Source organism: Anomalospiza imberbis, chromosome 25 (genome assembly GCF_031753505.1).
Source record: "Anomalospiza imberbis isolate Cuckoo-Finch-1a 21T00152 chromosome 25, ASM3175350v1, whole genome shotgun sequence".
Classification (NCBI taxonomy): domain Eukaryota; kingdom Metazoa; phylum Chordata; class Aves; order Passeriformes; family Viduidae; genus Anomalospiza; species Anomalospiza imberbis.
This window is the reverse complement of record NC_089705.1, coordinates 1,266,232-1,293,585: the sequence shown is the minus strand read 5'-3', so window position 1 is coordinate 1,293,585 and position 27,354 is coordinate 1,266,232. Positions and strand designations below refer to the sequence as shown.

General features: G+C 59.6%; 1 protein-coding gene across 1 annotated transcript in view; it reads left to right on the top strand.

Annotated features, from left to right (window-relative positions):
• Nucleotides 1-1,643: 1,643 nt before the first annotated feature.
• The window catches only part of NKAIN1 (sodium/potassium transporting ATPase interacting 1), a 33,998-nt gene continuing 8,287 nt past the window's right edge, over nucleotides 1,644-27,354 (top strand). Inside the window, exons 1-3 of the mRNA XM_068172586.1 lie at nucleotides 1,644-2,100; nucleotides 24,177-24,314; nucleotides 25,858-25,938. Of these exons, the coding sequence (XP_068028687.1) occupies nucleotides 2,047-2,100; nucleotides 24,177-24,314; nucleotides 25,858-25,938 (273 nt within the window). The 5' untranslated portion in view covers nucleotides 1,644-2,046. The remainder of the gene's footprint in view (nucleotides 2,101-24,176; nucleotides 24,315-25,857; nucleotides 25,939-27,354) is intronic.

Sequence of the window (27,354 nt, the reverse complement as noted above, 5' to 3'; positions counted from 1 at the left end):
AATCTAAAATTGATTCTTTGCAAAACTCCACCTGGTCGTGAGCCAGGCGGGATCTCGGTGCCATTGGATGGGAATTTATGATTTTCCATCAGAGTATTTTGCCTTTCCCTGGTGTTTTTGGGGGCTGCAGGAGGGTTGAGCTGGGCAGATTTGCCTGGCCATGGCCAAGGAGATGCTGTGGGGTGCTTTGGTCCTTATAATTTTTGACATGTGAGGTGATCCCAACATCTCTGCTCCGAGTTTCTGCTGTGTTTAATCCCAGAGGAGCTCAAAAGCTGAATCCTGGAGTTGTGGCTGTGCCAGGATAGCCCTCACGAGCCTGGGACAGAACGGGATGAAGGTGATGGGACCTGTCCCAGGTGAAAGCCTGGGGATCCTGGAGCCAGGAGAGCTGGGAGGAATGGCCCAGCCCCACAGCTGGGATCCTTGGCGGCCCGCAGAGCAAGGCTGGGGAATACTCAGGGCTGGTGGAGGTCACTCAGCCTGGCCAGGGTGGAATAAACCACATCTGAGTCTGCTCCTGCTCCGGGGAGCCTGGTTCAGAGCATCCCTTGAGGAACCTGCTGCATCTTTGCACTGTGTGTGTCTGAATGCACAAAAGCCAAGCGTTTTCTGCAAAGCCCCGTCCTTCAGCCACACACGAGCCTCCCAAAATGCTCCCGGGAGCACAGAACAGCCCCGAGGGGGAGAGAAATCCCCATCGTGGAGGGAGAAGGAGAAGCTCCAGGTGTGGGAGGTGCTGCAGGCTGGTCCCAGCAGCGCACAGGGATGAGCCCTGGCAAGCTTAGATGGGTTTGGACCACACACACAAATGCAGCTTCACCCCTCGGATGACGTGTGGATGCTCTGACACCTAAGGCTGTGTGAGGTGGGTTGAGGAGATGCTTCCTTCAGAACATCGGCGCTGAGGATTAAGAAATCGTGGAAATTAAAAGCAGCAAACTGTTTCCAAGTGCTTCTGCCAGGCGGCATTTCAGCCAGAGGTTTCTAAAGCGCTGGAAAAGCAGCATCCCGGTGATTCCTCGCGCTCTGCGATGTCCCCGAAGGTGTGCTGTGAAAACAGAACAAAGGCGAGCGGGTGGGTGGCGGTGAGGGGCCGTGTCCGCCCTGTCTGCACCCACCTCCCTGCCCAGGCACCCTGCCCCCGGCCGGCACTCGCCCCTGGCCCCTGCCGCGTGTGCCGAGCGGGGCTCAGCGGAGCGGGGCTCTGCGGGGGGATGTGGGGCGCTCCCGCCGGGCCCGGCCATCTGTCCTCCCCGCAAGCCCAGCTGCTGCGCTGGCATGGCCACCCCAGGGGAGGTGGCGGTGTCCCTGTGCTGCGGGTCCAGGCGCCGCCCAAGGGCCGCAGGGCCGGGGGATGCGGGGGGGAAACGGGGGGGGAGCATCTCGCAGCCCTTCCCCAAGGTCTCACCCAGCCGCGCCTGGCTCCGGAGGCGAAAAAAGAATAACAACAAAAATCGGCGATTTAAAAGACAAACGCTGATGATCAAGGATAAGGCCAGGCGGGAGCCGCGGTGCGGCGGAGGGGCCGCGCTGCCCGTGCCCCCGGAGGCCGCCAAGGGCTCGGCGCGGCGCGGCGTGCCCGCCCGCCCCCCGCCCCGCCCGGCCGCGCCGCCCGCCGCGCCCCGCCGGCTGCCGCGTCCCGCCTTGTTCCGGCCGCGCCGCCCGGCCCCGCCCGCGCCCCCCGCCCGCCCGCCCGGGGCGCGGAGCGCGGCTGTGCGGGAGACAATAGCGGAGCGGACGGCTCCGCGCCGGGCCGGGCCGGGGATGGGCGGCCAGGGCTGCGTGGCCCCGCGGCCCCCGCGCCGCCCGAGCGGGCTGTAGCGGGGCGGGGGGCGGAGGGAGAAGGGGGGCGATGCCCCACGCCGAGCCCAGCCCGCCGCTGTGCTGAGCCGGCGGGGCTGGCCGGAGGCTGGAGAGCGGGACATGGTGCTGGAGCCCCCCGTGACGCTCCCCGGGTGGCCAAGGGGCGGCTGGTGAGGAGCTGGAGCGCGGCGGCGGAGCGAGGCCACGGTGAGGGAGCCCCGAGGATCCGGCTGGGGAGCCATGGGGAGATGCAACGGGCGATGCACGCTGGTGGGATTCTGCTGCCTGCAGCTGGTAAGGTTCATCGGCATGCCGGGGGTGCTTTGTGCGAGATGCTGCCTGTCACCGCTCCCCACGCCGCCTCGGCGGTGACCTTGTGTTGGGACCAGCTCGGGGATGCCTCACCATCACCCAAAAAAAAAAAAAAAAAAACCCACAGAAAAGAAAAAATGCTGATCTAAAAGATAGGCAATGCCACCCTCATCTCCTGCCTCGAGCCAGCGCTGGCCGGGAAGGTGGATGGGGACCCCTTCCCTGCGCTGTCAGTGCCCGAGGTTGCGTCTCCAGCAGGTGTGAGCTTTGTTCCCAACTGCAATCTCTTCCCTCCGAGTTCACTCCCGCCCGCGGTTTCCCATTCTGGTGACTCCACGGATGCGTCTCGGGGTTGCTGGTCCCCTGAGTCGGGGCGAGAGGGAAACTTGGAGCCGCTGGCAGCACTTTGGAAACTCTGCTGCTCCGGAGCGGGACCCACCTGCCCGCGGCGGGGGGACACCGGGCTGTGGTGGCAAGGAGAAAGGAGAGGGTTGATTTTCACGGGATTGTAGGGCTCCGATTGTAGGGTTTCGTGACAATTCGGTGCCGCGCTTGCCGCCGCCCGCGAATCAATCTTCATCAGGCTCTGCCCGAGGAGCCGGCGAAGGGAGCGCGGGGGGGATCCGGGGGGTTTCGGCTCAAACCAGCGCCGGCGAGGTTGCGATTAATTATCCCGGCAGGGTGGTGCGTTAATGGAGAATCAGCAGCCTCCAACTTGCCCCCGCGGCCGTGCCGGGCTCGTCACGGCGAGGAGAGCAGGGAGGGACTGCTGAAATCTGTGGGGTCAGCTCGTGGTGTCCCCGGGGACGGGAGATGATGGATGGATGGACGCGGCGATGGAAACGGGCTCCAGAGCCCTCTGGAGATGATGGTGGCATCCTGCTGACAGGCACTTTCTTCCCAGCTCCTGTTCATTCTTCATCCTCCAGAAGGCAGCGGGTGGGGAGGGGTCCCCACTCTTGGATGGGGGGTACCCGAGGTGTTGCTGGGGGGATGGGGGAGGCTTTGAAGCCAGTGCTCAGCCCTGGGCAGCAGAGGCACAGTGGGATCATTCCCAGGCTGGAGTCCCCCCATTCCCAGCAGGAATGGCCTCTGTGTCCCCAGCTGTCCCCTTGCTTTGGGCTGTGAAGTCTCGCTTGGTGTTTGGCTCACCTGATCCAGGAAAAATCCAGCAGGAGTTTTCCAGGTGTGCAGGAGTCTCCTGGCTTTTGGTCACATTCCTTTTCACCACTCAGCTCCCAGGCAGGTTTGTTGGTGATTATTCCCCGAGATATCCCAGATCTGAGAGATGTTAATCTATTAATTTCGGGGGAAGGCTGAATAGGTGCAAGCTCCTGGGCTGGGAGAGCAGCTCCTGCTCACACCCAGAGGAACTTTGTGCTGCTAATTGGGGTCAGGCTGTCCCCTCCACCTTCCCCCCGTGTGTCCTGGTGCTGTTGGCATCCCCAAAGGCTCCAATCCCTTACCAGGGACCTTTCCCTTCCCACTCCAGGCTCACCCTGAACCAGCTCATCCTTTGGGATGCTCTCCAGAGCTCCTTCCTGGTTTTGGAGGCAGCAGCTTCCACCCCGCCATGGGGAGATGCCCCCGACCCTCAGATCCTCATGCCAGGGTGAGGGGTCTGGGTGTCCACCCATGGCCCTGTGCTGAGCCAGCCCCAGAACACTGGAGGTGGCAGTGCCACCCAGGTGTCCCCTGGGGTGACCAAGGGCACCCTGAGGTGACACGGCACCTGGACCAGGCAGAGCTGAGGTTTGGGATGGAGCCTCAGGGAGCAGAGATGATCGCCGACCCCATCCCTGCTCCCCTCCTCTGCTTCACCCCTGACATGGGGATGGCACTCATGTCCCCCCACCCAGGTGTCCCTGACACCTGTCCTGGGCCCTCTGTTCTGTGGGTGGGGACAGCTGTGCTCCCAGTGTGCCCAGTCACAGGGCTGGGGTTGCACTGGTGTGTGTGGGGCTGCCCCGTGGCTGCAGGACCAGCTCATGCCATGAGTGGGGCTGCCCAGGGAGGGCACGTCTTAGCTGAGCCCCCCTGGCCAGCCTGGGCCCTGGTGTCCCTTAAACAGCAGCGTGGTGACATCCTGAGGTGATGCCACCATTTCTGGCTGGTCCTCCCTGCCCAGCCCAGGCACCTTCCCATGGCTCCCAGGGTGCCGCTGACACCTCGTGGGCACCTTTCACACCCCAGCTGGTTTCCTAATATTCATGACCTGTTCCCTTGCCCCCCTGGTCCCAGGGATGCTCTGGATGCCCCCAGGTACAGCTGGCACCCACTGGGCACAAGGAACCTGATCCAGAGGGGCCCTGCAGAGCCCTGCCCGCTCCAACCCACACCTGAACCAGTTTGGGAAACTGGTTTTTGGGCCATCACACCACAGGAGCTGCTTTGGAGCATTCAAACATCCCCCAAGCTCCTTCACCCCTGGCGGGGCCGTGCTGCAAGTGCTGGCTGACCCCAGTCCTGGGGACAAGCAACATGTGCCAGATTTTGCCTCCATTTATGGTTTTTCCCTGAAAAAATCCACTTCCCAAACCTCCACTGGCTGTACCCCGCCCCAGGAGGGGCCACCAGCAGATGTTAATGATAATGAGGTGGGATAAAACCAAAACTCCAGGGTTTTGCTGTTTTTCCCACCAGCTAGGAGACACCAAGCCGTCTCTGTGCCCCGTTGTTGGGATTCACCCTCTCTTTATGGGAAATGGGAGCTGCTGAGGGGGCTGGATGGGGCAGGGACCGGAGGTGGCTCTGCCCTGCTGGGGCGTGGGGGTGTGGGAGCCACAGGCCACAGCATTTGTTAACTCTGCAGCCTGCTGCTGCTGGGACAGCTGTGCTGCTGCCCGGGCTGGGCCAGCCCTGGTGACAGTGATGCAGGACATCGGGATATTGGGACATTGGGATATCAGAATACTGGGATATTGGGACACCGGGACATCGGGATATCAGAATATTGGGATATTGGGATATCGGGATATCAGAATATTGGGATATTGAGATATCGGGACATCGGGGCATTGGGATATCAGGAAATCAGGGTATCGGGACATTGGGATATTGGAACATCGGGGTATTGGGATACTGGGACATCAGGATATTGGGATATTGGGACATTGGGATATCAGAATATTGGGATATTGGTACATCGGGATATTGGGACATTGGGATATCGGGATATTGGGTTATCGGGACATCAGGATATTGGGATACTGGGACATCAGGATATTGGGATATCGGGATATTGGGACATCAGGATATGGGGACATTGGGATATCAGGACACCGGGATATCAGGATATCAGGATATGGGGACATGGAGATTTTGGGATATGGGGACATCAGGATATCAGGACACCGGGACATCAGGGTATCGGTATATGGGGACATGGAGATATTGGGATATGGTGGCATCGGGATATCAGGACATCGGGACATCAGGATATTGGGATATGCACTGCTGGCAGCTGTCAGGCCGGGTCTGTGCAGCTGCTGTCGCATGTCCCTTGGCCACCCCGCTCTGTGCCCCCCGGCTGCGCTCAGGCGCTGGTGCAGGATGGTTTTCCCCGAGCTGGCTCCTTCTCCATCCCAAAGTGGCGATGCCATTGCCCCCTCCGTGCGGCCGCTCAGCCCCGCAGCTGGATGGGGACAGGGACGCTCCGTGCCGCACCTCCGCCTGGCAGAGCCGGGAGCCGCTTCCAACCGGGCTCTCGTTTCCTTCTTTGTTTCTCTCCTTCTCCTTTAATTGGCTGGAAAAGCAGAGCTGGGTTGGCACCTCCCGCCTGCCGGAGCCTGCCAGGCTGGCGGGGTGCGGTGCGGGGCCGTGCGGTGACACGCGGTGACATGCCATACCGTGCCACGCCATGCCATGCCATGCCATGCCATGCCATGCCGTGCCGTGCCGTGCCGTGCCATGCCGTGCCGTGCCGTGCCATGCCCTGCCATGCCGTGCCGTGCCGTGCCGTGCCGTGCCGTGCCATGCCGTGCCGTGCCGTGCCGTGCCGTGCCGTGCCGTGCCGTGCCATGCCACGCCACGCCACGCCGTGCCGTGCCGTGCCGTGCCGTGCCGTGCCGTGCCGTGCCATGCCGTGCCGTGCCGTGCCGTGCCGTGCCGTGCCGTGCCGTGCCATGCCATGCCATGCCATGCCATGCCGTGCCGTGCCGTGCCGTGCCACGCCAGAGTGGCGCTGGCATCCCCGGTCCCTGCGGGGCTGGGGCGCAGGAGCGGGGCCGCGGGTCCATCCCATCTTCTCCCCGAGCCGGGGGTCTGCGCAGGGCACCGGGGATGTGACCCCGACTCCAAGGCTGGAGAAGGATCAGGAGTGCGGCTTAACGAGGGATGGGTGAAGGGAGAGAGGGTGATCCTTCATCCCTGTGCGACAGTGGGACCCCTCTGCACCCTGGGGGCTCCGTGCCCTCCCACCCTCTCTTCCTGCTCTGATTTCCCTGGCTTTGGCCACCACCGGTGGGAACCACCCTCCTCCCACCTCTGCCGGCGTCTTTTGTCCTCGCACGGCTCCGGGTGCTCGGCGCGGGGATGGCCCGGGCACCGCGGGGCCGGGGCCGCCCCCGGCCGCATCCCCCCCGCCCGGAAAGGGGGAAAGGAGCCCGGGCTGAACTCGGGATGGAGGTTTTCAATTACACAATTAAATGCACAATTAGGTGTAATTACTAGCGCTCAGAAGGTGCGACTGTTCATAATGGGCTTGTAATCTACTGCCGCCACTGTTTGTACTGCTCCGCTCCGCTCCCTAATGATTATGGAAAGCTTTCCCATTTGCATGGTTGCCATGGAAATGGGGGGCTGGCAGGAGCGCGGGGATGGCGAGGGGAGTCCCTCACTTCCCCGAGCCCCCTCGCTCCCCCACATCCCCTCTCCGTGGGGTGGGGATGATGGGGATGCTGATACCTGCGGCACTGTGGGGTCACAGGTGCCGGCATGGAGGGATGAGGATCCTCCAGGGATGCAGAGGGTCCAGAGCCGGCCCCAAGGTGGGAAATGTGTTTTAAAAGCCTGAAAACCCCACCCCAGCCCGTCACCTCCCCGGGTGAGCGCTCCCAGGGCCCCACAGGGACCGAGGCTGTGGGTGGCCGCGGAGAGACATCGGCCAGCCCAGACCTCCGTGTGGGTGAGCATCCTCCGGCACATCCACATTCCAGGCAGGCTGGAAAGGTTTATTGACGTGTGTTTGGGAAGGCAGAGCCTCACAGCTCACAATTAAAACCACGATTAAAGTGCCGTACGTCTAAATTTGCAGGACCAGCTAATGTGCACCCCAGAGGATTGACGAGGCTGCCTGAAGAACTCCCTAAATCATTCATGGCGGTTCTTAACAGAGCTGGGAGCGAGGGGGACTGGAAAATAAATGTCTCAGAGGGCTGGGTTGTAGAGAAAATAAAGAGGATGAGGCTGAAGCCAGCCTGGCCCGACAGTGAGCCGTCAGAGCCGGGAAGGAAAGGTTGATGTGAGCAGAAAGGCCTAAAGCAGGGGGGCTCATGGAGAGCTGGAAATGTGTCTTGCCCAGCCAAACCTGGCTCTTGTTTCTTCTAGAGCTCCCAGCTTTGGCTGCTGGAAGGGGCTGAGCTGCCCCAGCAATAGTCTGGATGCTGATAAGGAATTTGATTTAATCCCAGGTGGCTTCTGTTAGGAAAGAAATTAGTGCTATGAAAAATCAATGGTGCTCATTTCAGGACTAGGCAGGAAGAAGAGAAGGAATAATATCAGCACTGGAGAAAAGGTGTGGGATGAGGGAATGGTGGTGAGCAGAGCCTGGCACGGGAGAGTCCCCCCGGAATTGTATCCTGGGCAGCCCATGGGGCAGGGGCATGCACCATCCCAAAATCCACTGCCAAACCATCGGGAGGGGGCTGGGAAGAGGAAGCCGAGGACGGGCGATGTGGCAAAACAGCCTCTGGAGGGGCTCAGGGTCTGTGGCTGCTCTGAGGGAAGATCACAGAACCCTGAAAGGGTTTGGGTAGGAAAGGACCTTAAATCCCATCTCATGCCACCCTTGCCATGGCAGGGACACCTCCCACTGTCCCAGGCTGCCCCAGCCTGGCCTTGGGCACTGCCAGGGATCCAGGGGCAGCCCCAGCTGCTCTGGGAATTTCAGCCCAGCCCCTCCCCACCCTCCCAGGGAACAATTCCTTCCCAATATCCCATCTGAATCCCTCTTTTAGTTTAAAACCATCCTGCCCTGAAGATTCACAGAATCACAGAATCCCTGGGTTGGAAGAGACCTTCCAGATCATCGAGTCCAGCCCAGCCCCAGCACCTCAACTCAACCCTGGCACCCAGTGCCACATCCAGGCTTGTTTCAAACACACCCAGGGATGGTGACTCCACCACCTCCCCGGGCAGCCATTCCAGAACTTTATCACTCTTGCCATGAAAAACTTTTTCCTAATATTCAACCATGATAGGGAGGTGGAAGAGATTCCCCGTCCCAACAGCCCTTAATGCAGGAGAAATGAGGCAAAGTGAGTGGGTTTGGGGAGAAAATGTTTTTTTCAGCCCTGAAGGTGATTAACCACAGCCAGAAATGAACTCTGGGTGTGCTGGCCTTTCCCTGCTGCCTTTGGCCAGCGCTTGCCCCAGGCTTGGGCCATGTTTGGAAGGACAACAGGGACATCCCCACACAGTGGCAGCATTCAGGGGTGCTGAGCACCCTGGGTTGTTATTCCAGCAGAGAGGTTGGGTTTGTTTGGGGATTTGCTGCTGGAGGATCCAGGAGCACCTCGTGGACTCCTCATGGTGTTATTTATTCACAGACTGCTCTCCCTGCCCCAGGCACTGATGGCTCTGATGCCTTGGGAAGGCTGACCTAGACAGAGCTACAGAATACAGCAGGGATTTATTAAAAGGATCTCCTCCATGGATCCACCTTGGGCAGCACCAGAGCCCAGCCAGGGCTGCACCCAAGATGAACCAAAATGGTCCCAAAATGCATGAGTGCTCCCGGGGGCTCTCACTGTGATCAGCTCTGCTCCATTTGCACACTGGAGTTCATTGTCCCATTCCAGCTTTAGCCCATGCAGTCCCATCCTGATTGCTTTTCTCTCTCCAGCCCACGTTGTTTGTGCTCTTGGGCCTGAGGTTTGGATCATTTGTCCTTGGTCCCCAGCTGGAGCAGGAATTGTTTTGTTTCCCTGCTCTGTGCAGAGAGCTCACCATCCCATAACGTGAAGCCCAGACCCACACACTAAAGCAGCACAGAATCTGAAAACCAGAAAAGCTAAACCTGAGGCATCATCTCCCACCACTTTTCCCTTCTGCAGCAGTGCTCTTGGCTCCTCTGCTCAGTTCCTGCAGAGAGAAACCCCAGGGAAGGCCTGGAAGAGGGTTTGGGGCTCCACCAGTCCAAAACTCGCTGTGGAGGAATTCAGTTCCCAAAGGGAAACCCCCATTCCCCTCTGGGACACAGACCCAGCTTCGGGCTCCCAGCCCTGCCCCCGCAAACCTTGGCACAGGGGTGGGTTGGGCGTTCTGGAGGATGCTGGGGGCGGGTGCCAGGACATCCTCCCCGCCTCGTGCCCCTTCCCAGGGCTGGGAAAGGCTCTGTATCCCACTGCACATCACCGCGGGAACGGGAACGGGATCCTGCTGGCATCGCCGGGAGCCCCCGGGGTGCTGCAGCCATCGCCTGAGGGTATCCTGTCCTTTGGGAAAGGGGCAGGGATGCAAAACCCCCAAATCCCTCAGTCCTGCCTGTTTTAACAGCCCGCTCTGGGGTGAGGTCTGTGTGTCCATCACTGCCGGCCTGGATGAGCAGTGCCGGCGGGTGGGAACCTTCCCACCCCCATCCCGGTGCTCCAGGCTGTGTCCCTATCCCTCCTCTCCCTGGAATGCCCGGGGATGTCCCTGTCCCCACCGCGGCCAGTGTGGCTGGAATTGATGAACACTGGGGGTTGAGTAGGGAGAGAACATTCTTCCCAAATCCTGGGGGATGCTTGGAGCAGCTCAGAATGGCCCCCTTGGCACTGATTTTTTTTTCCTTTCTCCCATTTGAAAGCAGCTATTTATTTCAATTTCCAAAATATGGACGTAACGGGCTGGAAAAGTGGGAATGCAAAGTGGGCAGAGAGCAGCTCAGGCTGTGTTTAACCAGGACATTAAACTCCGAGAGGTTTTTAATAAGATTTATAAGAGCTCCCATGTGCTTGGGGGAAATTTCCCTCTCCTTTGGGTCTCATCTGTGGTAGAAGGAGATTTTGGGGAGGAAAAAACGATGGCCCAAGTGGTGCTTGGGAGCAGTGGGACAGGATGTGTCCCCCTCTGTCCCCATGGCGTCACACTATTTAATGGGTGTGGAAGATGGGAGCTGCTGTGGGACCTGCCTCGGGGTGCTGGCTCCCTGCTCACCCTCAGGGATCAGCTCCTGGGGCCTGCAGGGAGCGGGGGCTCAGCGATCCCGGCAGTTCCAGGGGTTTGGGAAGCAGGAGGGATGGCAGGGAGGGATGCAGGAGGGCACGGGGGGGTTGGGGTACCCGGCTGTGAGCACAGTGGGACCCCTGAGCTGAGCTGGGCCGGCAGGACGGGCTGGGAATCCCCCAGAGGGGATCTCTCACCCCCTGGTGCCACCTCCTGTGGCAGAGGGTCTGTCCTGGCAGAGGGCACCTGTGCCCTGGGGGTGCTGGGGGAGGTCCTGGGGTACCCAGGGGCTGGCGGTGACAGTGACACTGCACAGGCTGTGTCCTGTCACCCTCATCACCCTCCCTGCCCACAGCGGCTCTGCCTGGCCGGGGACACAGCTGTGCTGTCACACACAGGGGACACAGCCCTGCTGCTCGACTCTCAGGCTAATTACCGTGATTAAGGCTAATTAGCACCCTGGGGCACTCCGGTCTCTTCCCACGGCCGGGAGTGTGTCCTGGGAACCCCGGGAATGTGGCACCGGGGAGCCAGGAGGAGCTCGAGCGGGGCGGATTTGCCTCCCCTGGCCTCGTGGTGGGGCAGGAAGATGTGGAACCTTTGCTGGATGGGATTTGGGAAAGCAAAGGCCCACCGGGGGTGGCCTCAGTGACTGCCCCAGTTTGGGAACTGGGGCTGCAGGGAGCTGTGGGAATGTCACTGGAACGGTGCCGCTCCCCCTGGGGCCACTCGTGCCACCCCACAGGGACTCCCAGGTACAAAGCCCAAGTGAGAAATGTCCCAGGGGAGGGGAGGAAGCTCAGGGTGGGAGCTGAGGGTGCCTGGGGTTGGGAGTGTGGGAGTGGAGGGTGCTGGGTCACAGGGAGGATGCTCAGGTGGCAATCAGGGATGCTCAGGGCGGTGAGGTGGTTGGGGCGGGAGTGGAGGGTGCTTGGGGTCAGAGTGGAGGGTTCTTGGGGTGGGAATGGAGATTGCTCGGGGAGTGGAGGGTGCTTGAGGTGGTTGGGGCGGGAGTGGAGGGTGCTTGGGGTCAGAGTGGAGGGTGCTGGGGTGAGCATGGAGGGTGCTCGGAGTGGGAGCAGAGGGTACTTGGGATGAGTGAAGGGTGCTCCGGGTGAGCACGGGGCATGCTCAGAGTGGGACTGGAGGGTTCTTGGGATGCTGAAGCTCAAGGGAGCCCCAGGGAAGCCCTGCCTGTGCTCTAATTCCGTGCAGGCACAGCTCGGATTAATGGTGGTGCTCAGGCTCTGCCTGCAAGTGTCACACTGAGAGTCCTTGTCCCATCCTCCTGGGCTCTCTCCCTCTCCTCTCCACCCCACTGGATCTCAGGAGTGGTGGCAGCCGTGGCTGTGGGGTCCAGCTGGGTCCCCCCACCCTGATTTGTGTCCCCCACCCCCAGGAAAGGACCCGCTCCCACCCGTGGGTGCAGCAGCCGGGCCCGGGGTCGGCAGCTTTGCACAAACCTTTGCAGGCTCAGATTTGTGTTTTCTCTGCTTTTCCCTGCCCTGTTTTGGCTCAGGAACCAGCCCCGTCCCTCTCACCCATCCTGGGCACACCTGGCATCTCCATCTGTGCCTGCAGGACCCCCTCAGCTGCTGTCCCCTGCTGTCCCCCCCTGTGCTGCCACTTCCAGCCCCTCACCGGCCGCTTGCCAATTCCCCCGGCAGCTGCCGGGGCTCTCGGGCGGCTCCGTCCTTCCCTGGCCCTTTTCTGCAGCACCTGGCACCGCTCTGCCTGGGCCCGGGGAGCAGGGCCGCAGTCAGAGCCCTGGCACGGCCATGGGGTGGCACAGGGCTGGCACCGAGTCCCCGTCGCCGTGTGGGGCCCGCTGGGGTGGTCACAGAGCAGCTGGGGAGGTCTGAGGGTGCCCAGGGCTGGAGGTGGCACTGGAGGGTGGCATCCCATGACCATTGAGTGGGTGATGGGCAGCCCCGGGGCTGTGGGTGCCACGGCCAGGCTTGGGTGGGGACATCCAGGGGACGATGCTGGGGGTTGGGACCGGGCGTGGGCGTCCCCGGGGGCTGCGGGTCCCTGTGCCCACCCCGGCTGTGCCTCAATCCCCTCCAGCTCCCAGCCCTGCCACTGCCTGTGGTCACACCGTGCTCCTGGGATGTCCCCCATCCTCCTGGGAGGGACACGGGCGCAGTCTGGAGCGATGGGAATTTCAGGGTTGTGTTTTATTCCCCGTTTTGTTCCCGCCTGGGAATTTGCCTCGTGTCTTGGATTCGCTGGCTCCCCCAGGGATTCCATTTAGCAGCACAGCCTGGTGCTGCTGTGACCAAGAAACACCCATGGGGAGTGGGTTATTAAAAGTTTTATTTTAATTTTTTAGATCTTTTCCCCCCCTAAAGCTCAGCAGTTGTGTGGTGGTGGCCTGTGGAGAGTCCCTCTGGGAGCGAGGATGTCCCTGTCCCATTTCCAGCCCTCCCAGGGCCACATCCCACACCACCGGCAGCTGAGGGTATCTGGGGAATTTGGGGTGACTGTGGGGTGTCTACTTGGGGCTCTGGTGGGTGTCAGGAGCTGTATTTAGGGACACCCTCACCCATTTGGGGCTGGTTTGTGAATGCCACACTGCTTTATGCCCCATTGGTGCCGATCCTCTCCATCATCCATCCAGGACATGATGGAGAGGCTGATGGGGGAGGACGTGATGGGTGCCCCCAACTTTGGTACCCACAGGCCCCAAACCCAAACTTCTGGGTGCACTCACAGCAAGAATGAGGATTTCCACCTCAAAATGTGGGGGCAAGTCCCAGCCCAGCAGCACCCACGGCCTGGACACTGGACTGATGCTCCCAGCACCTTTTGGGGTCCCCCTGTGGCTCCTTCCATGGGAAATGGTGCTCCGGGCTGTCCCCATGTCCCCCTGCCCCATCCTCTCCTCCATGAGGGGGATGCTGACCCCACTAATGACCCCAACCCTGCTAACGACCCCATCCCCCCCTCACAGCAGCCCCAGGCCCTAATTATTTTTGATCCAGCTTGCCCCCAGAAGGAGCTGTGTGGCTCAGGGTCGGTCCTGTGGGTAGGTGGCACTTCCCAGACAAAGCAAACCCGGCCCTAACAAAGCGCCTTGAATTATACATGGGGCGAGGGCTCGCAATTAACGCACCCTCGTTAGCGGGGCCCAGGCCTTGGTGCTGCTGGGCTGGGTTTTCCCTAAATATTTTCATAGGGAAAACCTCATTCCTCCCGTGGGTGTTTCCACGAGGGGGATGGGGTGGGACAGCGCCCGTCACCCAGCTGGCAAAGCTGTGCCGTGTGGGTACAGCAGGAAAATCAATTCTGGGGGGAAAATCCCAGTTTCCCCAGTGTGGGGATGGGCTCCCATCCCTGCTGGGTGTAGGGATGTCACCTGTCACCACATCCCGCTGTCACATCTTGTCCTTAAGGGATGCAGCGGAGCCAGAGGGCCCCAGATGGATTCAGCCCCTGGAGCTGCTCATCCACGACCCCCACCCAAGAAAGGGGCTGGAAAAACCCATCCCAAAACCCCTTCCACGGGGGGGATGGAAGGAGGGCGAAGCAATTAATGAAAGCAATTTTTACAGCTGTTTAAGGAGTCTCTAATGAGCTCCGAGCTGCCGATGGCTGCGGTTAATGACGAGCCCACGGCACGCACCCGGCACATCCTGCCTGGATAAATGGGAACGGGATCCTGGGATCCACAGCACAGAGATACTGGGATCCACAGCACAGAGATCCTGGGATCCACAGCACAGGGATACTGGGATCCACAGCACAGGAATCCTGGGATCCACAGCACAGGAATCCTGGGATCCACAGCATAGGGATCCTGCTATCCACAGCACAGAGATACTGGGATCCACAGCACAGGGATCCTGGGATCCACAGCACAGAGATCCTGGGATCCACAGCACAGGGATCCTGGGATCCACAGCACAGGGATCCTGGGATCCACAGCATAGGGATCCTGGGATCCACAGCCCAGGGATCCAGGGATCCACAGCCCAGGAGTCGTTGGAATCCAGAGCCCAGGGATCCTGGGATCCACAGCCCAGGGATCCCAGGATCTACAGCAGAGGGATTCTGGGATCCACAGCACAGAGATCCTAGGATCTACAACATAGAGGGATCCAGAGATCCACAGCACAGGGGTCCAGGAATCTACAGCCCAGGGATCCTGGGATCCACAGCACAGGGATCGTGGGATCTACAGCCCAGGGATCCTGGGATCCACAGCACAGGGATCGTGGGATCTACAGCACAGGGATCCTGGGATCTACATCCCATGGATCCTGGGATCCACAGCATAGAGATCCTGGGATCTACAGCACAGAGGGATCCAGGGATCCACAGCACATGGATCCTGGGATCCACAGCCCAGGGATCCAGGGATCTACAGCATAGGGATCATTGGGATCCACAGCACAGGGATACCAGGATCTACAGCACAGAGATCCTGGTAGCCACAGCCCAGGGATCCTGGGATCTATAGCACTGGGATCCTGGGATCTACAGCAGAGGGATCATTGGGATCAACAGTGAAGGAATCATTGGGATCTGCAGCAAAGGGATCATGGGGATCAGCGCCACTTCGCTGAAGGAGTTTCTCCAAACCTTCTGGCTCTATTAGGACGGTGCTTCCCTTGGGGTGCCTCTCCAGCTCCTGGAGCCCTGGGCTGCGGGTGGGGCGGTGGTGGCAATGCTGGGATGCTCTGTCCTGTGGGATCCTGCCTGGAGCACAAGGCCACTGCCAGGGCAGAGGGGCTCTGCTCCCACCCTGGGAGCAGTGACAGGGATGGGGGATTTTAGGAAGAATGTTGATGGGATTGTTATTGAATTCCTCAATGGATACTGAGATGTCCTGGGCAGACTTTTGCACCCCAAAAAGCTCCTTGAGGGCTCAGGGAACATCCCAGCCACTCACCACTCCCATCCCCTGGTCATTTCCTTACAGCCCATGGGAATTTCTATCCCAGCACCTTCTCCTTTCAGGGTGCTCATCCAGCCAGGAGGAGACCCCCAAACCCTCCAGGTCCCATTATTCAATGGAGAAATAAGAATAAATCTCCAGTTCTCCAAGAAATTCTCACCCATGTGGGGGTTGCTCCCATATTTAAGCCCAAGATCCCCCATTTTTAAAATACAAATTCCCCATATTTAAGCCCAGACTCTCCCATATTTAAGCCCAAACTCTCCCATATTTAAGCCCCAAATACCCCGTATTTAAAATACAAATCCACCAAATTTAAACCAAAGGTTTCCCATATTTAAGCCCCAAATGTAAGCCCAAACTCTCCCAAATTTAAGCACAAAAATCCACCAGATCCGACACCAAGATCCCCACATTCCAGCCCCAACCCCCCCAAGATTTAAGCCCAGCATAGGAGTGGGCAGTGGGGAGTGGTGCCCCTCACCCAGAGTCGCGGGTGCCCGTGGGTTGTGGAATTACCCCGAGAAGAGGGAAACCCACCGGGCTCATCCCATAAATCCCATTTACGCCGGCAGCTCCCACCCCGCCGGGCAGGCGAATCCCTCAGACCTGCGTGGTTTTATCCGGGGTTTTAAAGCTAAAAAATTGGATAAACGCTGGAAGAAACACCCACAGCCGCCGGGCTGGGTGGGCGCACACGGGAACCACCTCCAGATGTCCGCTCATCCCTCCAGGATGTGGGAGCGTCCCCTCCTCCTCCAAAACAATCCCAGATAAATCAATATTTTGGGAGCCGTTTCGCCTCCCCACCGGCTGCCGCCGGCTGCTCCTTTGGCGGCGCCAGCGCTCGCAGGGATTATTTTTGCTCCCCGGCTCATTAACGGGGTTGTTACCAGGCAGATTTCCTCACCCGAGCTTCTCCTTCGCAGCCCGCGGACCGTGGGAGGAGGGAATGCCGGTTTCCATAGCGATGCGCTTGGCTTTAATCAGGGCTCTTCCCTGGGAGAATTGATTACGGAAAGTGGCGCTAAATAAGTCAGTAAATTGGATTTTTTGTATATATATATATATATATATATATATGTAATATATTCATTTTTTTCCTCTCCTCTACCGGATTTTATTAACGGTGTCTTTCAGGCATCGGTTGAGATATGAGGAAAAATACCTCTGGTTTCTCCCAGATGTCAGGATAAAGAACAGAACCGGGAGAATTAGCATGGAAATTGCCTGCGGCTTAATCCGTGGCCACCGCGGGCTGCTGGGGCATCTCCTCCGGCATCCATCCTGTCCCATCCTGCTGGGCTTTGGCACATTTTTGGAGCAGATTGTCCCATTGCTTTGCTTTTCCCTGCCCGTTCCCCTCCCACGTCCAGCCCCAGCCTTTGTCTGTGTCTCATTCCCGGAATTTGTGATTTAGGGAGTCAGGCTCCCCACATCTCTCCTGGTTTCCCATCTTATTCACTCTGGCTGTGCAGTGCCCCAAAGTTAAACCCAAGGTTCCTAAACTTGAGCCCAAAATCTCCCATATTTAAGCCCCAAATCTCCCAAATTCAAGGAAAAAATTCCCCAAAGTTATACCCAAGGTTCCCAAATTTGAGCCCAAGATCCCCCATATTTAAGCCCCAAATCCTCCCATATTTAAGCCCCAAATCTCCCAAATATAAGAACAAAATTTTCCATAGTTAAACCCAAGATTCCCAAATTTGAGCCCAAGAGCCCCAAATCCTCCAAATTTAAGCCCAAGAACCCCAAAATTTAAGGACAAAATTCCTCAAATTTAAACCCAAGATCTCCCAAATTAAAGCACAAAATTTCCCACATCCACCAGATCTAAGACCAAGATCCCCAAATCCAAACCCTAAACCCAGATTAAAGCACAAGCTCTCCTAAATCTTAGATCCCAAAATTAAGACCCAGCTCTCCCAGATCTCAGCCAATGATTCCCCAAATTTAAGCCCAAAACCTCCCAAATTTAAACCCTAGTTTGCTCAGACCCAGGCCCATGATCTGCCAGGTCTAAATCCACATTTCCCTACATTTTGCCCCCAGACCCACAGATTAAAACCCAAGATCCCCCAGGTTTCAGCCCTGAGTTATTCCCCATTTGCTTGTGGGGTTTTTTAGGGATTTTTCCTCCATTTTAATTAACGCTCCACCTCTCAGTGGCTTCTGCTGGGAGTCTCCAAGGGGATGCCTGATTGAGGTCCTGGATTAATCCCAATTTTCTTTATGGGGCTTGGGTTTGGGAGCTGATGTCCCTGGGAATAACAAATTCCTGCAAGGCTGAGCCGGGGCTCAGGGATCCACATTGGAGTGGGACAGGGATTTATTTGGGATGGGATGGGATGGGATGGGATGGGATGGGATAGGATAGGATGGGATGCATAGAATGGATGGAATGGGATTGGGAATGAATGGGATACAATGGGATACAGTGGGATATGTAGGATACAATGGGATATGTGGGATACAATGGGATATGTGGGATGCATAGAATGGATGGAATGAGATGGGATTGGCACCAATGGGATTGGGAATGGACGGGTGGTATGGGGTACAATGGGATACAATGGAATACAGGTGGATACGATGGGATGGGATGGGATGGGATGGGATGGGATGGGATGGGATGGCTACCCCAGAGGTCCCAGCCCTGCTCCCACGGGTTTGGAGCAGCTCCCAGCTTGGTGTTCCCAAGGCATGGCCTTTCTCCAGGGCTGGAGCTTCCTTGAACTCTGCCGTGCCTCAGTTTCCCTGAGGACCTGCTCTGATGGAGCTACTCCCCCTGGCCAGGAGAGTGGATGCTCCTGGTGTGGTGCTGAGCAGGAGTCAGGCCGTTTTCCAGGGAAACTGAGGCACAGCAGGGCAGGGTCACCACCAATGACCTCAGCCTCATTGGAACACTGGGTCCAGCTGTGGTCACAGCCCCGTGCCTCAGTTTCCCCTTGGGGCTGTTCCCACTGCATTCCCCTCTCCGGGGACACTCCTGGCACCGTCACCCCTCCCACAAGTGCCACCACCCCGTGTCCCCCCACCAGGGCACCCTGATCTTGCCAAGGTCGCTGCAAGGTGACGCTGGGGAGATGCTGAGCACCAGCCCGGCATGAACGGGATCATCCCGGCTCCCTCCTGCGGGAGCAGCAGCAGTTCCCGAGGGGATGGAGCAATTCCCAGCGGGAATATCCAGCCCGCTGGGCGGGAGGGCAGCGCTGTGATGGGCGGGCAGGAAATCGAGCTGCTTCGACCGCCTCGGCTTTCCCTCGGCGAGGAAAAGTTTCCTGGCTGGGAGGCAGGAGGGGAAAGGGATCTCAGGGCAGCGTTTGTGGGATGCTGCCAACAGGAGCTGGGGCGTTGTGTTACAGCTCAGTAAAATATAAATGCGATGTTGTGTCAGAGTTAAGGAGATATTTTATCAGAGGTAAATCGGTTAGACCAGCCTGCTTCTGGGGAAATCGTGAATTTGTGCTGTTTCCAGGGAAAAAAAAAAAAAAAAAAAAAAAAAAAAAAAAAAAAAAAACACCACAATCAAAAATTCCCGGGGTTCTTTTGGGGATATTGGAGCCAAATACACCCAGACCCCAGAGTTTGGGAGCTGATGGAGCTCAGGGCTTTGTTTTAGGGGTGGAAATGAGGAGGAGCTTCCTCCTGGGTGAGAATCATCGGGAGGTGGTCATGGAGCATCCCCTCTCCATGTGGGAGCATCGAATTCCCTGGATTTCAGCGTCCCCAGCCTCTCAAGCACCGTGAAGGTTTTGGAGGGGGGCGGGGGATGTCTCTCTATGGTGTGCCTCAGTTTCCCTCTCCTGTGGTGGAGCCAGAACAAGATGGGCCAGGTTTCATCCACTACATTTAGGGAAAATAATAGTTATAGTAATAATAATAATAATAATAATGATAATAACAATCATAAATTTGTGACCATTAACTACTCCAAGGGTGCATTCCCCAGCCCTCCCTGATGGAGCCAGGAGCACGGATGTGGGAGCAGAGCTTGGAGGGCACCCAAGGGGTGGCACCACGGTGGTCCCAGGGGTGGGGACGCCCCCAGGGGTGCATCCCATGGAGCAGATTCCATCGGGATCCCGGGGTGCAGCGTCCAGACAGGCGCATCCAGCCGGGGCTGGGTTCCCATGGCAACGCCGCCGGATGCGGGGAAATGAAATAAATAACTGGGAAAGGGGAGAGGGGATCCAGTGGGAGAGAGGAGGGGAAGCTGTGGGGTGGGGGGTGGGTGCTGGGGGGCCCTGAGCACCCCAAGTGTCCCCAGTGCCACATCCCGGGGACCAGGGATGTTCCAGCCACGCCCTGGGAGGTCCCGTCTGGGGGGGTTCAAAGGGGCCCCAAAACCTGCGGCATCCACCAGGGATTGTCCCAGCTGGGGAAGGACCCGATTTGTGCCTCTTTCACCCCAGTTTCTGCTCCTGCCGTGGTTTTGCTCCTGCATCGGGGCCTCTTTCCAGTGGGGGCCGCATCCTGCTCATCCCCAGCCGGTGCTGGAGAGCGATTGGCGCCTTTCATTTCTTTCCGTCTGTGATTTTATGAAGGTTTTTGCAGATGGAAGTAGGTCAGGAACTTGTTTCCAAGTCATTAAATGAAGTCCCTGGGTTCACAGCGGTGTCTGCACCTCCCTAATAACCAACCGTGCTCTGCTCTCATTTAAATCGCGGCCGATTCCCCTTCCTGGGGCCGGCGCTGCGGGGTGGAGCCGCTTGCCACGGCTCCTGGGGCTCCTCGTGGGCAGGGGAGGCCGTTGGCAGAGCCAAAATGCCCTAAACTGCCTCAAAAAGAGGGCCTGGGGGAGGGTGTGAGCCTGCTAGGGGGCCGGGCTGGGGATGTGGGGTCCTGCAGCGCCTTTGGGGTGGGACCGGCTGCGGCTGGGGCTGGGCCGGAGCCCCAGGGATGCTCCATCAGCCCCGGGGCTGTGGAGAACATTCCTGATGGATCGGGCATCCTGCTGTCGCGCCAAACGCTGCCCCGGGGGGTTTCTCTCCAAACCCCGATGGTTTTTTGGGGCCAAAACTCCCAGAGATGGCGGCGACTCAGGGACGGGGCGAGCGAGGCTCTCGCTGCACCTTCGGCCGCGGCACACGAGGAATCAAAACGGCCAAATCTCCTCAAAACGCGGCGAAATGAAAAGTGAAATCCCTGGCGAGCCTCGGGCATATGGTGTGCGGGAGGAAATCAGCCGGCTGCAGGATAATCAGCCACAGGGGGGTCAGCAGCCCTGCCCGGAGCGGAGGGCAGCTCAGAGCTCAGCCCGAGGTGCAGATGCTGCTGCGGGGCTGAAGAGCAGCAGGTAGCCAGGAGCAGCGTCCTGCCTGCTCCAGGATCCTGCCCTGCGCCAGCTCCAGGATCCCGAATGCTCCAGGATGAGAGAGAAGGCTCCAGGGAGAGCTCAGAGCCCCTCCAGGGCCTGAAGGGGCTCCAGGAGAGCTGGAGAGGGACTGGGGACAAGGCCTGCAGGGACAGGACCCAGGGAATGGCTCCCACTGCCAGAGGGCAGGGATGGATGGGATCTTGGGAACTGGGAATTGTTCCCTGGGAGGCTGGGGAGGGGCTGGGCTGGAATTCCCAGAGCAGCTGGGGCTGCCCCTGGATCCCTGGCAGTGCCCAAGGCCAGGCTGGACACTGGGGCTTGGAGCACCTGGGACAGTGGAAGGTGTCCCTGCCATGGGAATGGGATGGGATTTAAGGTCATTTAAGGTCCTTTCCAACCCAAACCATTCTGGGATTCTCTGGTTCCAGGAGGAGCTGCCGGGCAGGAAAGCTCCTGCTTTCCAAGGGTGCTGAGTCTGGGGTGTTCACCCAGCACTCCCCACCTTGCAGTCGGATTTCCAAGCTCGGTTTCTCAGCTCAATTTCTCAGCTGTGGTGGGGAAGGGGCTCCCTGGTGACCCTGCAATGCTCCCGGCACAGCCAGAGCAGGATCCAGCTTTCTCACCCTCCTCGTGGGGATCAAGGACTGGGAAAACTTGGAGTGATGGGATGGGTCTGAAGAAGGTGAGGGCGCCAAAAGCGACGGCTGATTCAGGGACAGAGGAACTCCTTCCCTCTTAAATTTGGTGCCAGCACGCTGGAAAAATCCCATTTTCCTCCAGCTCTGCCTCCCTGGTGCCATCTCCCTGAGCCCTGGCTGAGCTTGTGTCCCGATGAGTGTCCCCGCCCGGCCCTGTCCTCCCCACGAGTGTCCCCGCCCGGCACTGTCCTCCCCACGAGTGTCCCCGCCCGGCACTGTCCTCCCCACGAGTGTGTCCTCCCCTCAGCCACTGATGGAGTTTGGTCCCTCCCGCTCCAATTTCGCGGTGCAAACAAAACCATCGCAGGCCGGGGTGAGCGGGGCCCGGTGCCCGCCCCCAGCTAATTGCTGTGGTTTGCTGCCGAGCGAAGTTTTGGGGCCGATCGATGAACTCGTGAGTGTTTAATTAAGAGGGAGCCCTAAATCTCGTTGCATCGATCAGCTGCAGGTTTATCTTAATTAGCAGTGCGATGGCGTTCGCATCCCGGCTCCGGAGGCGCTGGGGCGGGGAGGGGAGAGGCGTGTGGATGGGGCTGGCGGCGCTGGGAGCAGCGGCAATTCCCATTCCAGGGGCAGGGAGCGTGCTCTGAGCCCCACGGAACAATTCTGGCTGCGTTGGATGCTGCTGGGAAGTTCTCCTTGGGGTGATGCTGAGTCCCGGAGCCAGGGCTGCTGTCCCCGAAGGGCAGGTCCCTCCCAGGGACATTTTACCCCCACGGGATCGGGGACGATGCTTCGGGGGCTGGAGCAGCCTGAGCAGCAGCTCTGAGCTGAGGGTGCTCGCTCAGCCCCGCAGTTCCCCGGGCATGGCCACCAAACCTGGACTCTCCCGCTGGAGGTTGTGCCTCAGTTTCCCCACTCATGAAACACGTGGGGCTGGCTTTGGGATGTCCTTGGGATGTCCTCAGCGGACGGTGAGAGCCGGGGAGCTGCAGCCACGCTGCCTTTGTGAGTCTGTTTGTCTCTTAACCTGAAGCTGCATCCCACAAGGATGGAAAAACCGAGATCTGCTCTTCCCACGGAGGGAAAAAACTGGAATAGCACACCCAGGGAGCAGCGCTGGACCTGCTGGGGCGGCTCCAGCAGAGCTTTGTGGTGCGATTAGCAGCCCCTAATTAGTTCATCCATGGGGAAACGGGAGTGTTTATCCCGAATTCTGCTCTTTGGGATGGAGGAGGGATTGCTTCAAGCAGGCTCTTCCCAGCTCCTCCTCTTTCAGGCCATCCCGGCTGGAATTAAGGAGCCACACGGGTGTGATCCCTTCACTCCAGCTCCATGGGATGCCCTCAGAGGCTCTTCCCAGCCCCGTCCCTCAGCTTGGAGCATCCAAAGCTCCCGTTAAGCAACGCTGCTGACAGCCCCCAGACGGATGGGTGGCCATAAACCCCCGAGCACTGCGCTCCTTGTATCATTTATTATTTACATTCCTCAATTTAGGAGATTTACAGCCCGGCTGTGAGTATTTCCAGAGGCTGTTTCCTCGGAGAGTTGAACTAGCAGGGAAGTGAATTCAGTGCAAACAGCTTTGTCCCGGCCCCAGAGATCCCGGGGCTGCTGCTCCACGGGTTTTCATTGCCTTTAATTAAAAATCAGGGTCCCGCTGGCACTGATCCAGCAGATCCTATCCCAGGGGTAGGGTAGGGGATGGGATATCACAGCCCTAGGGTGGAGCTGGGCTGAAATCGGTGGGAATTAGAGCCCTCACAAAGGGACTTCAGCGAGTATTTGGAGATTTATGGATGGGGAAACTGAGGCACAGCTGGTGTATGTGCATCCTCGGGAAAAACTCAGGCAAGGACTTTCCCCACCTCATTAATTCTCCCCTGTAATTAGGACTCACTAAGTCAGCCTGGGATGATGCCTGGGACCCCATGGGTTCTCCCCTAGCTTCGGATCCCTTTGGGAGCTGCTGGGGAATGGAGGGGGGGATGCAAACCCCTTTTTTTCCTGCGGTTTTCAGGATAAACTCCCCCTTTTTCAAGCAGAAAACTGGGGAATGGTGCTGTGGGGAGGATGGAGGGCCCTGAAGCTCTCAGGGTGAATCTGGGCCACCTCAAAGAGTGACAGGACAGGGCTGAGTAAGAAAAATGGAAAAAAAGTTTGGGTTTTCCAGGCTGCTGCCAACCTGTCCCTGCACCTTGTGGTGTGCCAGCACCCTCAAGCTCCCTCAAACTTCTTTAGAAGTTCTCTAAAAAACCATGGCCTCATCCAAAATCCCCATTTTTTGAATTAAACCCATCACTGAACGTTCCAGAGCTCCCACCTGGCTTTTGCTCAGCCCTTCCTTGGAGCTAATCCTGTAATTAGGAGCAATGGAGCCATAAATAAGTGCTGGGGTCGGGGATGGATCCCCTCAGCTGCCAGGGGGATTTACCTGCCTGCAGCACGGCCCCGTTTGTGGATTACAGATGGAAATGGTGATCAGAGCCCGGTGGATCCACGGGCTGGAAAGCAAAATACAGGACCTGGAGGCTTTTCCCATCACACATCATCCTCCAGAATGCGTTTTCAGCAGTGCCCAAGCTCTGAGTGATGGGAAAGTGAGGCACAGAGGGTGCTGTGGGGTTACATCTCCTTGGGTTCCCCTTTGAGCTCCAAATATCCCCAGTAAACCACGGTTACTGGCCAGTGCACCACACGGACGTTCCAGCCCACCCCAACCCGTTATCCACGGAATTCCCAGCGATTCCCAGCGATTCCCAGCTGCTCCTTGCCTCCAGCAGCCCGGGGGTGCCCGGCCCTGATCCCTGCCCCCTCCCCTGCTCTGTTGCAGGTCGCGGCGCTGGAGAGGCAGATCTTTGATTTCCTGGGATACCAGTGGGCCCCCATCCTGGCAAACTTCTTACACATCATGGCCGTGATTTTGGGTATTTTTGGGACCATCCAGTACAGATCCAGATACCTCATGATGGTAGGTACCACTCTGGGGGTGCAGCAGCGTCAGCCCCGGGGGGGCTCGGCCCCAGCTCCCTCCTGTATCCCCGGGAACAGCAGCCGTCCCTGCAAGTGTCCAAGGCCAGGCTGGACAGGGCTTGGAGTGGTATAGTGGGATTTGGGAGGCATCCCTGCCATGGCGAGGGTGGGAATTAGAGCCCTCACAAAGGAAATTCAATAAGTATTTGGAATTTTATGGATGGGGAAACTGAGGCACCGCTGGTGGATGCACATCCTCGGGAAAAACTCTCCCCACTTTCCCCACCTCATTAATTCTCCCCTGTAATTAGGACTCACTAAGTCAGCCTGGGATGATGCCTGGCACCCCCATGGGTTCTCCCCTAACTGATGAACTTTAAGGTCCCTTCCACCCCAAACCCTGCTGTGATTTTGTGATTCCACGATCCAAACCCAGACCCCTGTGGATGCAGCGCGCGGGGCGGGTCCGGAGGGGGTGCAGCAGGGCTGGAGGGGGTACAGCGGGTCCGGAGGGGGTGCAGCGGATCTGGAGGGGTGCAGCAGGGTTGGAGGGGGTGCAGCGGGTCCGGAGGGGGTGCAGCGGATCTGGAGGGGTGCAGCAGGGTTGGAGGGGTGCAGTGGGTCCGGAGGGGTGCAGCAGGGTTGGAGGGGTGCAGTGGGTCCGGAGGGGGTGCAGCAGGGTCCGGAGGGGGTGCAGCAGGGTCCGGAGGGGGTGCAGCAGGGTTGGAGGGGGTTCAGCGGGTCCGGAGGGGTGCAGCAGGGTTGGAGGGGGTGCAGCAGGGTTGGAGGGGGTGCAGCGGGTCTGGAGGGGGTGCAGCGGGTCCGGAGGGGGTGCAGCGGGGTTGGAGGGGGTGCAGCGGGTCCGGAGGGGTGCAGCGGGTCCGGAGGGGGTGCAGCAGGGTTGGAGGGGGTGCAGCGGGTCCGGAGGGGTGCAGCAGGGTTGGAGGGGGTGCAGCGGGGTTGGAGGGGGTGCAGCGGGGTTGGAGGGGGTGCAGCAGAGTCCGGAGGGGTGCAGCGGGTCCGGAGGGGGTGCAGCAGGTTTGGAGGGGGTGCAGCAGAGTCCGGAGGGGTGCAGCAGGGTTGGAGGGGGTGCAGCGGGGTTGGAGGGGGTGCAGCGGGGTTGGAGGGGGTGCAGCAGGGTCCGGAGGGGGTGCAGCAGGGTTGGAGGGGTGCAGCAGGGTTGGAGGGGGTGCAGCGGAGTCCGGAGGGGTGCAGCGGAGTCCGGAGGGGTGCAGCAGGGTTGGATGGGGTGCAGCAGGGTCCGGAGGGGGTGCAGCGGGGTTGGAGGGGGTGCAGCGGGGTTGGAGGGGGTGCAGCGGGTCCGGAGGGGTGCAGCGGGTCCGGAGGGGGTGCAGCAGGGTTGGAGGGGTGCAGCAGGGTTGGAGGGGGTGCAGCAGGGTGCGGAGGGGGTGCAGTGGGTCCGGAGGAGTGCAGGGGGTCCGGAGGGGGTGCAGCGGGTCCGGAGGGGGTGCAGCGGGTCCGGAGGGGGTGCAGCAGGGTCCGGAGGGGGTGCCCGTGCCCTGAGCCGTCTCCTCCCGCAGTACGCGGTGTGGTTGGTGCTGTGGGTCGGCTGGAACGCCTTCATCATCTGCTTCTACCTGGAGGTCGGGCGCTTGTCACAGGTAAACGCCCCCACCTTCCTCCTCTTCCTCCCTGCATCCTCATTCCCCCCGTCCTTCCGTCCTTCCTGCTGGCCCGCCCTTGAGCTCCTCCTCCTCCTCCTCGCCTTCCTGCTCCCCCAAAAGTGCCCCCCCAGAGCCAGGGGTGCCCCCAGCCCCGCAGCACAGCGGATGCCGGGGGCGCCTCCCCGGAGCACGGAATTCCCACGGGATGGGATGGACAAACGGACAGCTCAGAGAGGCAGAGAGCGGCCGTTTCCGAACCCAGAGTGAATTTCCTTTATCTCCGCTGAGGGGATAACGGAGAGGCGGAACACCGGGATGGGGATGAGCAGTGGCAGGAAAGTTCGGGGCAGCGTCTCTGGCAGGGATGGGGAGGGCAGTGGCTGGGAGGAGGACACCACCCCGCTGTGTATTCCCAATTTCCCCCGGATTTCTGGGGCTCCCAGCCATGGCTGGACGGCATTCCCAGCTTTGGGACGTCACCCTGCGGCCATGGGCTGAGGATGTGAGCGGGGCTGTGCCTTCACCACACCCTGCGCTGTTAAATTTCGCTTTTACACCAAAAAAAAAGGGGGATGGGGCAGCACCGGCTGCTCTGAGGGAACCTTTGACCCCAGGGTGGGGGTCCCTGTGCGTCCCTCCCCGGCTCTGGGGCTGCTGGGACATCGCGGAGGGCTGGGGACAGCCAGCTCCGCTCTCTCCCTGCTGCCCCAAGCAGGGCGAAGCCCCTGGGGATGTTCCACGGCTGGGAACGTCTCCCCGAGCAGCTCCAGGTCATTTGAGGCTGTCCCGGAGCGCAGGGTGCGCAGCAGGATGGGGAGAGGGGGAGGATTCCCTCCCACCGCGGGTGTTTGTGGAAATCCCCGGTGCCCGTCCCAGCTCCCCCTCGCCCGCTTCCCTGCGCCTCAGCCACATCCTCCAGCTCCACGAACCCAAACCCACTCGCTCCCTTTCGGGGTTTTTGCCGCCCCCAGCAGCGAAAATCTTTTAATCCCAGATCGGTGATTTCCTGCGGGGGATGCTCAGCCCCAGCACAGCCGAGAGCTGGGGTAGGGAGCAGAGAGGGGCTGGGGGAGCTCTCTGTGGGTTGGGGGGTCCACAGGGATATGAGGGGGATTCTCATGGGGTGGGGGCTCACCAGAGGTACCAGGGGGGCTCTCATGGGGTGGAAAGGGGCAGCCAGGGGCTGAGGATTCTCCCCCTTGCAGGGGGCTGCTGCCTGCCCACGGCCACCCCACAGGTGCTGGAGAGGACCCAGGCAGAGCCCCAAAGCTTTTGAGGGGCTGACAAGGAGGGGACCTGCTCCAGGGGGACCCTGCAAGACTCCCTGGGAGTGGCATGAGGACATGGCACCCCAAAAGCCCAGGGGAAGCAGCAGGGGCTGCCCTGCATCCCTGGACACGCTGATGGGGCGCT